We start from the raw sequence: 16,267 nt of genomic DNA, 5'->3' as shown, positions 1-16,267 counted from the left end.
AAGGCGAAATTATTATACTGCCTTAAAATTGATTCAAATAGTTCTAGTTTAAAAGCAATCATTATTTTTGAAAAATTTAGTTATTTTGTTTCAATAAACACTGCTTGTCAGGATATTTTATTTTTCAATTTTGAGTTACCAGTGATTGGTTTTTGTAAAATTTAGTGCCACAGTTGTGCAGAACAGACGATTTAAGAACTTTATTGTCGAAGGACTGAGGTTAGATTCCGGTAAAAGGTCATTATTTTTCAATTTTTTAAAGCTTTTTCTTTTACTTTTTTGACCCTTTTAAAGCTAAAGTCAGTACAAAAAACAAATCTGTATTTACTCAGTATTTCCATGCTTTTATTGACCTGTCTTTTGATTATATTTCATATTTGAAATTTGTAATTAATTTTTCACTGCCTAGGGCATATAAAAATATACAAACAAAAAAAGAAGTAATTTTATGTGCGTTTTTGAAGAAAATTGTCTAGCAAAACGGAAAACTATTTCATCAATTTTTGTGAACAAACGTTTCTAGTACGCAGAGAAGCCAATCGCTCTTCGCGGCGAGGTTAACATTGGTTATAATACTCTAACTAATCCAAAATAATTGATAAAACTGTTCCAAATAATTTCCGAGGCGAGATCGGCTTCATCATTTAGTAATTTTGTGTATATAAAACATGTTTTTATATGGAAGGACGATCGTTATTTGTGGAAATTTGCTCTGATACGAGAGTTGTTGTTCCGACTTTCGATATGAAAGTAACGGAATATTTGTACTCGGGGTGGGTTTTTTTTTCTTCAGACAAATTTCGACTTTTTAACTAGCAATTTTTGACGGATTTTTTTTATATCATTCAAACGGTATTGTTGTCCTGAGCTTAAATTTGAAAAGATATTTCACCTGTGATTATTTTTCGTAAAGTTATGAGGGTTTAAATATTGCCATTTTGACCAATTTGGGACAATTAGCGCGCGATATAATTCGCGCTATTAACGCGTAAGCGGAGATTTAATCAGTCTTATAAATCGTTCCAAATTGGTTGAACGAAGCTTATTTGCCATAATTGATTTGTTACAAGGAAAGAAATCTATCTTTTTGTACTTTATATGGCGTGTGGGGGGATGATTTTCTTAAAAAATTTCAAATTTTAGAGAAAAAAATTTTCATTTTATTTTAGTTCATTTAATTTTTTATGTTATTACTGCTGCTCCATAAACCTTAAAAGGCAATCGGAACATTCAGGGCTTCGCCCTGATACGAGCAGTCTTGTTTTCTTGCATTATCTATACATCCGTCGGCCGTTAATTTTTAATTGGGAACAAAATTGTACGCCTATCCAGTGCACAGTTTGGCCCCGTAATGAATTGATTATTAATCCATTTGAATCCTGTGCTTATGTCTGTCCAGCAGTTATGTGGAGCTTTTTAAAGTCATTATTGCACATGAATCTTGAGTACATAATCCTATGTTTTTGGCGCTTCCAATTTATTTAACTTTGACTTGATTTTTTTAAAGCCTTGACTTAAGAATTGGTCTTCAACCGTTACTTTTTCAGCCAACGGAAGCGCAACCTAGCACTCCCGCTGGATCTGACAAAGACACCGCAGCCGAACCGGACAGCAAGAAGGCCAGCCGGAAGGGCAAGAAGTCCCCCCGTGGATCTGCCTCCCCCAAAGGACGGGGAGCGTCTCAGAAGACGGGCAAAGGGGGCAAGGGCGGAGACAGAGAGGGAAGTGTGGGGAGTGAGGGGGGCAAGAGCAGAGGGGGAAGTCCCAAGTCCAAACGAGGCAGTGAGTTGTTTTTTCTTGTTTGTTCGGATACTTATTAATCGAATTTTAGATGAAGTTTAGAGAGTTAATAAGTAACTTCTAAAGTTAGTGAATTGGTCTTTCTTATGCTTTATTTGCTGATTGACCAGTTTTTGTATTTTCTTTAAGCTTAAGTTTTAAACTTATTTAGTATCTAACTTCAATTATATTTCTTAAATCACGTTCATACTGCTGTTTTCTCGATAAGCAGGTTAGTTAGGGTCAAGTATTTTCAAGTCACGACTGATGATTTTGTAGGGAAAACAGGCGTTTCGTCTAAAATGGCAGTAATCCTTCAAGATCCAGACTCAGGTAACTCGACTTGTAGAAGTTAAACATCCTTTTATGTGGTTCCAAGATCTTTTTGGAATTGTTTTTGTTGTAATTGACTCACTTTTAATTTTATTAAACTATCTTTCATGCCACTTACCATCAATATAATTTGTAATTTGTGTTTTCTAACACTTTGTTCCGTTTTGATTTTCATTAGTTGAAAACTTGGTATTTTTGTAAATTTTGATCAATTTCATCAAAAATAGCAGCTGTTCCTCCGCCGGCCGCGCCTGGCACTTCAATGTCCACAAATGCCCCAAACAAAACTGGAGCTAAAGCCCTGCAGCAATCTTTGGGCAAAACAACCCTTGCAAAGGCGGGTTTAAACACCGCCTCTCAAGCAGGCGGACCTGCTAATCCGACAAATGCGGCGGCTTTAGCAGCTGCGGCTAATAGTGTTTCTAGCCGAGCTGCCAGTCAAGTAACAGCTGGGGGCGGGGCTAATGCACCGGGTGGAACAAATAATGCACCCCCTAATGCGGGTGCTACGGGGGGTATGGGGGGACTTGGAGATAAATCGACTGTGGCTTCTACAGGGCAAACTACTTCGAGTAACAATACGATGGGCAAAAAAGGTTTTTGAAAGCGGCAGTCGGCGTCATCAATTGTTTCATATTTGTTGCTAATCGATCTTCGGCCTATTCTCACGCGCAAAGGACCGAATGCGCGCAAATTTTCAGCCAATCAAATTGTTCAAAACTGTCTTATGTTTATCGCTTATTTCTTTCGAATTTTTGAATACTGAATTTTGATTGGCTGACAAAGTTTTCGCTTATCATTCGTTCTTTTGCCCCTGAGCGGGTGCCCCGTTTTTTCATGGCAGCTATATAATACTTTAAAATTTACATTCTCCTAAGTCAATCACAAACACCGTCAAATGCGCGCGTCATTTTCAATCGATATTTCTTCAGGCAATATCACATGTTTACACATTTCTACCTTTAACGTAAACGCAGATTTTTTTTACGCAGATATTTGTTGTAAGTCGATGGTGACGTTTTTATAAGTTTCTACCATTAATGTTATGTTTCAGGGAGTTTTTACAATAATTTTGAAGGCTAAACTATAATTCCCAAAATGAACGCTTATGCGCTGAGAAACTAATCTTTAGAGTTTTTGTTCAATTTATAAACAGGAGAAATTTCGACTTCCTTTCGCTTTCGTTAAATTTTTTTGGATCTCCGTTTAATTTTGCTCGGATTTCACTCTGACAGTTGGACTCTAAAGGTGTTTAATAGGACTGGACTGTGACTTGAAGCTGCTCTTCGATCTGCTCAGCTGCGGTTGCATTTTACTGCTATACTTTTTCCTCCTTTCTGTACTGTGGATCATATTCAGTTGTTTCCGCACTATCTCCAGGTAAACGCTGCACTTCCCAATCAGCTCTTCGTGCGTTCCCTCCCCCACTACTCTGCCGTTGTCCAACACTATGATCTTGTCTGACTTTTGAATGGTGCTCAACTTGTGTGCTATGATCATGATGGTAGGGTGGTAGCTGAAATCATAAATTGGATCTTTTTAACGCTAGAAGATTTCTGAGATTATCGTATTTTGGGCGCTCAAATTGATGTTTTTCAGGCCACCGAATAAACAAATTTGTTCCCACTCGTTGTGCCGCAACGTGTTTTTCAAGAAAAGCAGTTTTTTTTTTTGAAAAATTCAAGTTTCCAAAAAAGTTAGGCTTGAAACATTATTTTCCATCTGATGTCACAGAAGGTAAAGTAAATATCATCCATAAATCTGCAAAGAACGTCCTGAACAAAAATATTAAGAAACAAGGAGAGCCGGTCGCTGTGCCAGGAGCTCGGAAAGTTCCGACCTCAATGGTTTAAGTTAAAAGCAGAAAATCAGAAATGAAATTAAATCAGAACTAAATTGGGCGTCATCAAACTTACTTTTAGCAAGTTTAGTATCATCAAATTTCGTGAGACCAAAACTCAACCCTGTTTTTGTAAAAATTTGAGACAATTTTTTCCAATGGTTTTTTGAAATCCGAATTGCAATTGAAAAGGCTTAAATATGATACTGCAATCGATGACCTACGAGCGTTCTTTGAGGTACCGGATGTTGCGTACCCTAGGCCATAATTACTTGCCACCCCGAGATGGTGTACGGTATAATAGGGGTCAACTGATTTTTTTTACTAAAAAATATTTGAAACTGACTAACCGAGTCTGATTGTTCCGACCCTGTCACCATGTGACTGGATGGAACTATTGCGTACCAATAGTTCCATCCGATTTTAGGTACCTTAGAGAAAACTTAAAAAATTAAACTTGCTATAGAAATTGCGTTGCAACCGAGTACTAGACTTTTTTCCGTAAAAAAATTTGCTCGCATGACTCATCTACTAAACTTGTCTGATAGAAAGACTCCAACAGACATATTTTGAGCGTGTTAGTATTTTAAATATCCGTCATTTTCGAAATAAGCTTTTGATGATGGTTTTAATTTTACCAACACGATTTGTTAAAATTTCTCCTTTTTTTAAGTGGCTTTGAACGTATCAAATACTTTCATACAGGCTTTAGTGATTTTTTTTAAATAATTTTTTTCTCAGAAAAAAGTCTTTAAATTTATTCACACTAAGATTTGGTTTTTCGCGGTTTGAATTTTGATTTTTTTAACATCATTTCTTTTGCTAAAAAGAATGCATACGAAACTATCGAATAGAAAAAAGTTAGAGGTCTTGAAAAACTTGACCGGCTTCTAGTTTCGAAACTTGATTTAAATTTTCAGATTTCCCAGCGGAATAAAAAAATTTACCTATTGATTCAGTTTTCTCAAATTGAATTGATTTTATCAAAAAAAGTGTCGAAAAAATTGTTTTTGAAGCTTAAGGAGCCTCAAGGTCGTATAATTTTTTCTTTGAAATTCGCAGTTTTTCAAAAATCAAGTCAGTGTTTTTCTGTTTCGTTGTGTTCATGACTCTTTGCCAACTATCTGTTGGCTATGTTGTTCCTTTCCTTCTTTGTTTTCGGTTTATTAAGTTTTGCCTATATTATATCGGCTTAGTGACCTCATCCTTCGTCGTTTGATTGAATTTTTTTGTGTCCCTATTGGTGGATTAAAAAGTTGTGTTCAAAAATAGAAAAAAAATTGAATTTTTTTTTCATTTTTTGTTTTTTATTCTTTTTTTTGGAGACAAGGATTGTCGAGTATGCCTAATTTACTAACTTTATACGCTTCTGTTTTGTTTTGTCATCACAGCACATACAAAAAACGACACTAATATAAAGAACTTAACAGTTTGAAGAATTTTTATTTGCGGTTCTTATGAATGTGATCGGAAAATTCTGTGCTACTTGCAAAGCGACCGGCTCTTTATTTTTTTAAAAATTTTTTTTCGAATTAAAAGCTTTCTGCTCAAGTATTTTATAGCTTTTTTACCGTAAATTTTCTTTCGATGCTTATTTCACATTTTATTGTTGCTTTTTCAGCGCTAGCTTTATTCTTTTAGTTATTTTCGAAGTTGCAAAGCATCTGGCTATCCGAGTTAGGAATAAGGATTTCCAAGAACCTGGTTATTTTCTTCTCACCCATTTTTGATTGTGTTGATGTCTGACACGCTGTCACTCCTGGAGCTCCTGAGAAGCTGTTTCTCAAATAGTTCTTCAATTTCAGCGTCCAATCTCATAGCCACTTCATCAATCAACACCACCTATAATAAACAGAGACTTTGTTCTAAAATATATAACGGTGGCAATTTTTTTTGTTCTAAGATTCGATGTTTTGAATTCAAAATTACGGCGCTGTGTAGGCAATAGTAATAAACGTTTAGATGCCGCAGAAAACGGGTAGGTTTCCTTTGACATAATGAAGTTGAGTCCTCAAAAAGTCGTGTCAATGTTTACGCGAAAAGGTGTTAAAAATGTGGTGATACCTGCGGTTTTCTGATGAGTGCCCTTCCCAGGAGTAGTTTGTGTTCCTTGTTGGAGTTGACCTTGTGGGCCACTTTGGTCTCCTCCCACGCAGAGTAGAACTCCTCCAAATACGGCTTCGCATTGCTGTCCTCCGCCGCCTTCATCAGATCTGGAAAGCATCCAGTAAAACATTAAGAACAGCTGGAAAGTTGTATATTGATCCGGCGTGTGTTATCGATTTCGTAAGCGTTTCAGCCCTATTTTACCGGTTTAATTTTACCCTCATCTGTTTGATGTATTATTAGATTAATTTATGACCCTAATGTTAAAAAAAAAACATTTGGTAACCGAAAACTTTGGATTTCAGTTTTTTCAGGAGCTGTAAGCTTTTTTGGAGCATTTAGGTTGTGTAAAACAATCCACGCTAGGCCAGAGTTGCTTTCCAATTCCAATGCCTTGTAATTTAGCTATATCAATTCCAAAACGTTTTCCTTAAAATTTATTTCAAGCAGTTGAGTCATGCCTAAGGTTCCTATTATGGGTTTCGGGTAGAAATTTTTAACAAGACTGCTCGTATCAGGGCGAAGCCCTGAATGTTCCGATTGCCTTTTGAGGTCTATGGAGCTGTAATAACATGGAAACTTTAAATGTGATAAAATAAAATTAACATTTTTTTTTCTAAAAAGTTAGAGATTTTTTGTGAAAACATTCTCCCACACGCCATATTAAGTTCAAAGTGATAGATTTTGCTTCTATTAACAAATCAATTATGACATTCAATCTTGAACCAATTTGGAACGATTTCTAAGACGGATTAAATCTCGCATACGCGTTATAGCGCGAAATATATCGCGCGGTAATTGTCCCAAATTGGCCAAAATGGCAATCTTTAAACCCTCATAACTTTACGAAAAATGATCACAGGTGAATATTCTTTTCAATTTTAAGCTCAGGACAAGAATAGTTTTCGAATGGTGATAAAAAATTCGGTCAAAAATGGCTAGTTAAAATGTCGAAATTTGTCTGAAGAAAAAAAAACCCACCCCGAGCACAAATATTCCGTTACTTTCGTTACGAAAGTCGGAACAACAAGAGTTTTCTTCCTCTGTGCCTTACCGATCTCGCTGGCGCCCATTATGCCATACTGGACATTCTCCTTAATGGACCTATTGAGTAGTTCCACTTCACTGCTTACATGCACCACCTGCTGGTGGAAGAAGCCAGACTCGTAGTCTTGGATCGAACGTCCGTCCAGCAGAATCTGACCGAAGTTGGGCTCGTACATTCTAGATAGAAGTCTCAGACAGGTTGATTTTCCACAGCCACTTCGACCTACCAGCGCCACCACCTGAAGTTTTGGGAATCCGTGATGTTCACAAAGAAATTAACTGATTTGATTATTTTGATTAAGGTCGAATATTAATAAACTAATTGATTAGTATTCAGTCGGTCTCAAATTTCCATGAAATTGATGCATATTGGCATATTGCAGACTTCCGCCGATTCTAATAGACCCTTAAAGAGAACAAATCTATTAGAAGTTTTCGTATCACATATGTTATTTGAAATTGTCTTTTATTCAACTACTTCAGAAGATTTTTCTGTTCAATATTTCAGTCTCGTCAATTAGTAATGGTAATTTGGCCTTGAAAAGGCGTTTCTAAAGCGTCTGTAGGTTTTTAGCCTGAGCAAATTTTATGTTTAAACAGGGCATCATTATTTACCTGTCCTGGTTCGACAGAGAACGATATATCCTGCAGCACATTAGAGCTCTCCCCACTGTTCAGTTTAATACTGGTGTTACTGCTGTTTCCTCCTTTCGGCTTATTGACCCTGTATGCGAACTGCACGTTCTCGAATGTGATTGACCCCCTGACCTCTTCTGGTCTGTGGAGGGTGGGGCTGATCTGCAGACGTTGCTCATTGGGCAACAGCTTTTACGAGATATTGAACTTAATCACTGCGTTCAACTAGCTTACCTTTTTATTAGTCTGAATGTATAGATTCATTTCATCATAATTATCACAGCAGTTTTTTAACGCTTATTGATTAATTTCAAGTTATGCGAAATTTTCTCTTATTTGTATAATATTGAACGTTTTTAACTTTCCTGAAGATTTCCTGAGCTCCGATTTAGTTCTGAAATTTAGTTTCCAATTTAGTTTTACCTCCAGTCGTGATTCGAACCACATTAAAAAGTTCCCAAAATTTTTTTAGTGTCGAGAAAAATCGGTTTGAAATTTTGCTTTTTGGTCTAATTTCGAGCTAATAGGGTGAGCATGCAGGCTCACAATAGCTTTTTTAAACTTAGTTTTTCTCGAGTAAAGTTAATTTTTGGAGTTTTTAGCGCCATTTTGCGAATCAAAACTTCAAAAAATTTCTGCAAAAAACATACAAAAAATTTTAAAATTGTTATTACATTTTTTTTTCGTTTCTCTTGCTATTTTTCTGCAAAAAGTTTTTCCAATTGGCCTATTTGACTATGACTGTCGCATTTGCTTTATTTCTATTTTTCATTCAGGTTTTTTTTATCACACCACACAGAAAAAAAACGACACTATTTTAAAAAAAAATTTCTTATTTTTAAGACTATGGTTGGAACATTCTGTGCAACTTGCTCAGTAGCCGGATATCCTTGTTTTTTTTGCTAAATTTTTTTTCCGACCGTTGAAAATGGGGAGGAACTTTGTATTCGGTTGTGTTTTAGTTTTTTTTTACGCAAAATCAGGTACCACAACTAATCATCGGAAACAGTCGAGTGATGTACAAAATTGAAGCCCTATCAGCCGTTATTCGAGCGAATTTTGAAAAAGTTCAAAAAATTGTCCTAGCGTCTAGAAAAACGGGTTTTACTTTTTTGAGTTCAATTTCGTTCAATTTCGAGCGAGTAATGCGATCGAGTAATTTTCGTTATCTGGAAATTTACTACTTTTAAAACTCTTTTAGGCTCACAAAAGTTGATTTAGCTATCAAGAAGATTAGATGTTTCATTCAACGCTTATTTAAAGATCTTCAAAAAAAATATATTAGCAATTGTACAAAAATTATGACCATTTTTTCTTTCATTTTTTGCTTATAACTAATTTGTTGATGAAAAATGCTGTCGATCTTGCCTGAATCACTAACCTATCATGCGTTTGTATAGTTCTCAAATCACACTACTCGCTAAAATGACACTAATTTGAAGAAAACAAAAGAAGAAACCGTTTTTTGAAGTTTTTTACGAATATGATCGGAACATTCTGTGTTATTTATACAGCAATCGGCTATCCTTGTTTCTGTATGTCTATTTTTGAAACTTAAATTTTGTTCAATTCATGATTTCTGACCGTTCTTCGCCACATCCAAGGAATCAATTTGATATATTTTGCCCTTGCGTGTTATGTAATAGAAACTTAACAATAGAAGCGGTTACCCAAGTTCTTCGCTTTCTTATTTGTAGCTCAATATCTCCGTCGCCTCTCAGGCGTCTTACGGTCGCCCTGTCGCTTATCTCCCCTATTCCCCACTGCCCCACTCTGCTGTTTCCTCCTCCTCTCCTCTTGTCTCCTCCTCCTCCCCGGGGTCTGCAGCCCCCTCTCTGGTCCACTTTCTCCTCCTTCTTCCTCTCTTCTTCGCTGTTGTATAGTTTGTTCAGCGTGTCCATGAGACGCATGGCCTTAAATAGGCTACAAAATGTTTCACGCCTCAGTAACGTTTTTTGTTCACGCCGTTGCCACGTTTTTTCACGTTTTTTTTCCATTTTCCACGCTTTTGTCACGTTTTTTCTTCTGTTATAAGATAAATTTTGGGTTTTCACAAGCAAAAATGCAGGCTGAAATTGCTCAAATAGTCACTTAACCGCGAAAAAAACCGTGAGTGGGTATCAAACTATAGCTGAAGTTTTCTGAAATTACTGGAGGTTTTATATTAGTTGCGTCTGAAGTCCAAAATGAGATTAGAAAACTGTGTACAGAATAGAAAACTAGTGCGGTTTTGTTTCTAGTTCCAAAAAATGAAAGCTGTACTGTGCTGATTGAATGTAATATTCTCCTCACCCACAAGTAGCTCTGTACTATTTCTGTGAATGTGCGTCCTATCTCCTCTATGCCCTCTATCATGTCCGGGTGCATGAAGAGGAAAATGAGGAAGGACTCTCCGTCCACGAGGTCATTCATCACCAGATGGCCACCATACACCAGGATAGTGAACAGAAGGGCAACCTAGAGCAGGGGAAAAAGAACTTTTACTCGGATTTTAAACAACTGCTTACTTCTTCAAGGTTTTTGACAGATTATTGTGCAAGTGAGTCGTAGTAGTCTTCGCTTTCTCCGCTCAATACTAAACAAATCATCATTAGAAGCAAAGGACCGCTGCGGCAAAATTGATGACATCACCCCTTCCCATCGCGCAAGACTGGGGGTTTACAAAAAAGGCAAGCATAATGATGGGAATTGTGTTTCAAATGGACAAAAATAAGCCTGGCGTTTATCTCAAAAAATTGTCTTTCATTTTGAGGTCTATCGACGGCTCTTGCTTGTTTAACTTTTATATACTTTTTGTTCAATTTTTTGTTCAAGTTACTATCACGTAAAAACAGTTCTCTCAATTTGATCTGGTTTTTCCATTTGAAAGAAATCGGTTTTTTTTCAAAAGAATTGTGGGAGGGGCATTAGACTAATATCTATAATGACTACCTGTATGAAACTGAGAGATCCCTTGAATAGTCCTATTCTGTAGCTGAGACTCTTCTTGTGTCTGTCGATGTCCTTGAGACGCCTCGTGAACAGACCAGACTCCAACTTCTCAGTGCGGAACTGCTTCAAAGTCTTTATCTTCCTTGAAAACAGGCAAAATTTTAACTTCTTCGAATTATCATTGCAACACGAGCTGATTGTGATTCAATGATTCTTTGCTTCTGTTCCTTAAAAACTAAGGAATGATTTTAATTTTAGACTAAATTAATAGTTGAGTTCAAGTTATCGTGGGTCTAGTTTTTGTCTTGAACCTTGTGAAACTTTGAGTCCTATCAATTCGGTTGTCCTTTTAATTGTTTTATGCAAATTTTGCGACTTGAAGGAAAAGTTCCATTGGGCGTGGCTGCCTAAGTTTTCTTAGAACTTCTATCTATAGTTTTCTCTATCGTATTACTTTCATGTCTTTTTGTAGTTTTTTCGAACTCTTAACATTGTAGTACCTGAAGCACTCTGAGACTTGTTCGAATCCATCGTCGATGTTGACGTCTATCTCCTCCCTCAATTCGTTCACTTTGTACGTGTAGTTGATGGTGATATAAATAAGCACAGGCACCGCACACAACATCACAAATGACAACTCCCAACTGGAAACAAAAGACGGATTTTTGGGAAGACTTATACAATCACACTTCATTTCAATATACAGTCGAGCATTTTCCAAATGAGCAGGTTTCTATATGGGCTTTAATTGTTGCTATAATTTGGCGAAAGTTCGTGAAGGTGGATCCGAAATAAAAGATGTAACTCGAAAATATTTCATGGACTAAAGGAATCGCTTCGGCCAGAAATCGCTTCGGCCAGCAAAGCCCTTAAAGACCACATAAAAATCAAGAATTCGGCGTGTGTTGAAAGCCACTGGGCGGCCAAATATTTGATGGGGCTCTGTAATTAAATCTTGATTTTGACAGACCAAGGGGAGCACTGTCTCTTCGGGTTTTGAAGTGATGTCAAGGGAACCAGGATGTAACGGATGAGGCGCGAAAATAGCGCTATCCTGTTCAAAATGTGGAAGTGCCTCATGATATAAGACACATGAAGAAAGGCGGAAAAAGGGGAAAATAATGGCAAAAAGTAAGTAAAGACGAAGAATGAGAAGTGTGTTTACCATACGGATACGACGAGGAACATGAAGACGACGATGCTCTTCACTGTGCACCTGACGAAGGTGGTGAAGGAGTGGGTGATGATGGAGGCAGTGCTCTCCACATCCCCCGTGATCCTCTGCATGATGCTCTCGTTGCTCCTCCTGTCAAAGAACGGCTGCTTCTCCTAAAGCACACTCAGCACTAACAAAGAAATCTCATCGTACTCAGGAATCCACACGAATGTTTTTAATAGTTTGTTTGATCATTTTTCCAATTTTATTTTTTTCCCCGATTTTTACAGGCAAAAGTTTTCATGAAACTTTTGTTTCTCCTGCGAAGCGGCAAAACAAATTGACTCAACAATCAAAGCAAAGTTTTCGATCATTTTTTTTTTCAACCGTTTTTGTACTATTTTTCTATGCGTGGTGCAGTGTCTGAATAGGTGGTTCATTTAATTAATTGAATTAAAAACAGAATTAATTAAGTAGATCAAAAACAGAACGCTTTCAAAGCCTGTTTAGCTTTTCGGCAGACGTTGTTATAGGTTTCTAAGTAGACTTACGAGAAGTAGTTTGCTGAAGAGTACACTTTGTATCTTGTACTCCAGCCTGTCCTTGGCTCTGGAGAGGAATGCGCTGCTCAGAAGTATGAGGACACTCTTGGCCAGCATCAGCAGTCCCACCGCTATCACGAAGTGAACGTACTTCGGATTAACCCCACTCACGTTCAAGTCTAAAGGCCCTAATGTTTGGAATAACTCTAATACATCTATTTAAATCGAAGTGAGTAGTTTAAATATCAAGCTTATTCATTGGACCCTTGAACAGAAAAGCGATTGCTGAATTATTTAAAGTCAACGCTCTATGTTGTAGTTTTTGCTCGAGTATAACATGCTACCGCTTTAATGAATCTTAATTTTTCTACTTTTTCTAGTTTTAATTTTGATTTTTTGTTCTGTTAGTTAGTTATTGAATCAATCTAGTTTTTGCTGAAAAAAGGGCTAATTTTAAATCTAAGTTCTCACTTGTTGATACCACAATTCCCACAATTTTCGCCTGACAGTAGGGGATAAAAATCTCCACAATTCCCGAGGCCACTGAACTGAAGAAGCCAATGAGAAACAGCAGGGTGCCTGACCAACTGAGGTCGACCAGTTTCTTGGCTTTGAAGAACTCCCAGTTTTCCTTCTTCTTCAGCAGTTTTTCCACCTACATGTTCCCACCTTGCTTAATAGACTTAGTTTTTCCAGTCGTGTAAAACGACCATTCAAAAATTACATGTCATGTGACATGTCCTTTTTCGTTACGAGGCCAAGCTGTGCACGGGATAGTGGCACAATTTGGTGCGTTGGTAGGTCTCTGGAATCCAGAGACAAGTCTTTAAACATGCTAAAATTTTGTCGGAACAATCAAAGGAAACAGAAGAAGAACAAGGGAGCGTTCCTGATGCTGTTCCAGTATTCAATCAATGACTTACTGAAACGACTTAATTGTTTCATTGCTCTGCTTTAAATAATTTCTGTTGTTTTTGGAGAAGTTTTAGATATTTAATTGAGCAACATATGTAGAGTACTGGCAAAATTTGACAAAACGTTAAAAAAATCTCCTATTTCAACGATGTTTTTGTTCTGACTTTCGAAAAAAAGTGAGGAATATATATGCTCGGGGTGGTTATTTTTATTCAGACTACTTCTACTAGCCCTTGTCCCTCGGGAAACTGATCGCTTGATCTGAATTTGGCCAGCTGAGTGTGCGCACCACTATAGTAACCTGTCATAAGTATGGCTTAAACTGCTTGCTTTATTATCCTGCACTACAAAGTCGTTCCGAATTGAATTGAGGCAGCTACTTGGTTTTTTTAATCTTCCGTACACGATTCACATTGCAACACTTAATTTTTAATATTGTCAGCCTAAAATTCGAAGTTTTGCCAAAATTTTCATTTACCAAATTATCCGAGACCAGTTAAAGGGCTGTCAGAACATTCAAGGTTTTGTCCTGATGCGAGCAGTCTTGTTTTTTTTATTTTAAACCAACTTTGAATTTTTTTTGTTTCAACTTTAGTGGGATGAAAAATATTCGTCGTTTTTTTTTAAAGTATCTAGTTTGTGGTATATAAACCAGCCAAAATATAAAACAGCCGAAGTATCAACCAGCTGAAAATGCGTAATTGTTATGTAATATTATGTAACAACTATGTAACAGTTACGAAAGTTACGCAAATTTCATTCAAATGATGTAACTTTTGGGCTGGTTTATATACTCTGCGGAGTTTGGTTGGTTTATACTCTGCTGGTTTTTTATTTGTATTTCCCCTACCTTTGCGCTTCGTATTTCTGCGAAACTCATTCGGCCACTATCGGCGAAACTGGCAGTCCTGCTGTCGTCGATGAGAGTCATGGCCCTGTCCATAGAAGACCTTCTGAGCTGGTCTGCATTCTGCTTCTTCTTCTCTTGTGCCTTGTCTATGTTGGTCACATATCGCCATGTAATTGGGTGAATAACTGAGAATGACACACACACGACACAGCTCTCCCAGAATAGCCACTGAAATTATCATGATTCAGTATACACAATATAATTCGAAACTTTTGTTATTCACAATTTATTCTCACTGTCAAACATTAGGTATCAAAGTGTGTGGCTCATCATAATCGTTCGTTTAAAGTGTTAATGCCATTTTTTTGTCTTGCAGTTTCGATTTGTGCCAAAATTTCTCAAAAAAAGCCCATTAATACAAGTAGTTTAGGAATAAAAGCAAAAGAAACTTTGTCCTCGTATCTGCTGTCGGTTTGTTCAAAGTTCAAGGCTACTCGAAAGGTAATTAGGGTCTTACCGAAACATATGCTGCCGACCCGTAGAACACCAAGATCTTCGCCACAACTGAAATAGCCAAGACGCCATTAATGATGAGTACAAAGTGGTTCAGCTCTCGGAACCTCTTCGGATACTCCTGGGAGTCTGCGAGAGTGAGAATGGAGACGAGGAAAAGGAAGAGGGATCTGAAGACGGAGTAGGACACCATCTCGGCAGAGGAGGACTGATAGGTGTATCTGTAGATATAGAAGGGAAACATGTTTCCATAGTAGAACTGAAAAACAGAGAAATGGTCAAAGTCTTCTGAAATCAGACATATTTTGTCCAATGGCGATCTCCCAAATTGTGTTTTTATGATGGTTATTTATACAAATTAATGTGATGAATGTGGACTTATGCTGGAAACAATTTATTACATGGTCAAGTCACAGTGAAATTGGTTCTTTCTCATTATAGCCCCTCAGCTTAGTAACAAAAAATTAAAGCCCCCCCGCCAAGAATTTTGTTATTATTTGGGAGGTTTATAATTTATTGGGGGTCAAGCTGCAATGGAAAAGACGGTAAAGTTTTACTTGAATGGCAGGGGGTAAGACAATTCAATAGGATCTCGCTTCCTGCAAATAATTTTAGCTGCCGCATAGAGAAAACAATTTGGGCTTGTTAGCATAATAAAAAAAATTGAGGTAGTCCGATTTGAGTTATGCTGGTAAAATAGATCATTTCGCATAGCTATTTTGGAACCATTTTTGCTATGAAATTATTTTTTGACGAAATTTATATTGTTTTTTAATTTTTTCGCAAATTGTGATACAAATGAAACTTTACCAATCAACTCACTTGCATAATGACTCCTGTTTGGGCGGCAGCGTCCGCGAGTGCCACCGCGATGCCCACGAAAGACCTGCCAGAAATCTTAGACTGCTTCTTGCTACTGGATAAATTGTACTCCATGTCCAGACAAACTTTGTTATTATTTCTTTTCCTAACTAAATTTCAAAGTTTTGCAGAAATCTTATTGTCGATACGAAAATTAAAATTTTTTTATTTAGGTTTTAGAAACCATTGGAATGATATTCACCGAAAAATGCATTTTGATGTAAAAAAAAATCTTATAGAAAATTAAATATATGATTCGAGAGACAATGACTGAAATAAGAAAATTAATTGACCAAAGAACTCTGAACAATATTTCAGTTGACTGGGCGAAATCGCCGAGCTATGTTTGTTTTCAGTGGTTTCAGATTCCAACAATGTATTGTTGTTTACTGTTCTTTGATTCGAAGATGTTCAAATAATAACATTTTGTACATCTCTTAGTTTCGTTATAAAATGCATCATGCCTATCAACATGAATGCCGCGATGTTACGATGTAAAGTACGAGGCGATGAACTTAATACTTTTTGAATCTAAAATCTTAGAATTATTGTGCATGGGTCCATAACTGACCGCTCATTTTCCAGAAAGCTGTGTCTGAAAATTCATTTTATTTTGTCATCTCAGTATCATAGTAATTTCTACATCCCTCTTTTAGAAGACTATTCATATGATAGCAATGGATTCTTTAAAGCTGCCATAACCAATCAAATAGCCACATCAAGGAATTTATTTGATTTGATTTGTGAGTCATCTTTTC

General features: G+C 36.9%; 3 protein-coding genes across 14 annotated transcripts in view; 1 reads left to right on the top strand and 2 right to left on the bottom strand.

The window, feature by feature from the left end:
- LOC134847973 (voltage-dependent anion-selective channel protein 2-like) overlaps positions 1 to 16,267 on the bottom strand; it is a 342,992-nt gene that overhangs the window by 231,868 nt on the left and 94,857 nt on the right. The gene's annotated exons all lie outside the window — the stretch shown is intronic.
- The window catches only part of LOC134847966 (sperm flagellar protein 2-like), a 584,566-nt gene that overhangs the window by 543,235 nt on the left and 25,064 nt on the right, over positions 1 to 16,267 (top strand). For 5 of the 9 annotated variants that reach the window (XM_063865271.1, XM_063865272.1, XM_063865273.1 and 2 more), the window contains 3 exons: positions 1,548 to 1,782; positions 2,059 to 2,112; positions 2,340 to 2,708. In XM_063865271.1, the coding sequence (XP_063721341.1) occupies positions 1,548 to 1,782; positions 2,059 to 2,112; positions 2,340 to 2,708 (658 nt within the window). The remainder of the gene's footprint in view (positions 1 to 1,547; positions 1,783 to 2,058; positions 2,113 to 2,339; positions 2,709 to 16,267) is intronic. The other 4 variants (XM_063865270.1, XM_063865274.1, XM_063865275.1 and 1 more) reach the window with 4 other exon arrangements.
- Positions 3,100 to 16,249, bottom strand: LOC134847969 (ABC-type oligopeptide transporter ABCB9-like). 4 transcript variants are annotated; one of them, XM_063865278.1, is made up of 15 exons: positions 15,471 to 16,249; positions 14,653 to 14,907; positions 14,136 to 14,363; positions 12,842 to 13,025; positions 12,380 to 12,558; positions 11,838 to 12,001; positions 11,173 to 11,316; positions 10,673 to 10,814; positions 10,034 to 10,198; positions 9,412 to 9,654; positions 7,721 to 7,915; positions 7,113 to 7,344; positions 6,017 to 6,165; positions 5,673 to 5,794; positions 3,100 to 3,628 (listed from the first exon to the last, which is right to left on the bottom strand). In XM_063865278.1, exons 1-15 carry the CDS (start codon positions 15,582 to 15,584, stop codon positions 3,355 to 3,357), a joined length of 2,790 nt encoding a protein of 929 aa, XP_063721348.1. In that variant the 5' UTR covers positions 15,585 to 16,249; the 3' UTR covers positions 3,100 to 3,354. The 4 variants fall into 4 exon arrangements, with proteins under 4 accessions (XP_063721348.1, XP_063721351.1, XP_063721352.1 ...); XM_063865281.1 differs by having other exon boundaries at positions 7,721 to 7,903; XM_063865282.1 differs by having other exon boundaries at positions 7,721 to 7,930; positions 9,472 to 9,654.

Source organism: Symsagittifera roscoffensis, chromosome 6, assembly GCF_963678635.1.
Source record: "Symsagittifera roscoffensis chromosome 6, txSymRosc1.1, whole genome shotgun sequence".
Classification (NCBI taxonomy): Eukaryota; Metazoa; Xenacoelomorpha; order Acoela; family Convolutidae; genus Symsagittifera; species Symsagittifera roscoffensis.
The sequence above is the reverse complement of the archived record's forward strand: the minus strand, read 5'-3'. Positions and strand labels throughout refer to the sequence as shown.

Excerpts from the sequence above, each read along its gene's own strand:
- LOC134847969 (XM_063865278.1), bottom strand. The coding sequence starts at position 15,584 with ATGGAGTACAATTTATCCAGTAGCAAGAAGCAGTCTAAGATTTCTGGC. Across the intron at positions 14,364-14,652 it reads GGTCGGCAGCATATGTTTCG|TGGCTATTCTGGGAGAGCTG; the intron begins GTAAGACCCTAA and ends TGATAATTTCAG. Across the intron at positions 12,559-12,841 it reads GGGAATTGTGGTATCAACAA|GGCCTTTAGACTTGAACGTG; the intron begins GTGAGAACTTAG and ends TCCAAACATTAG.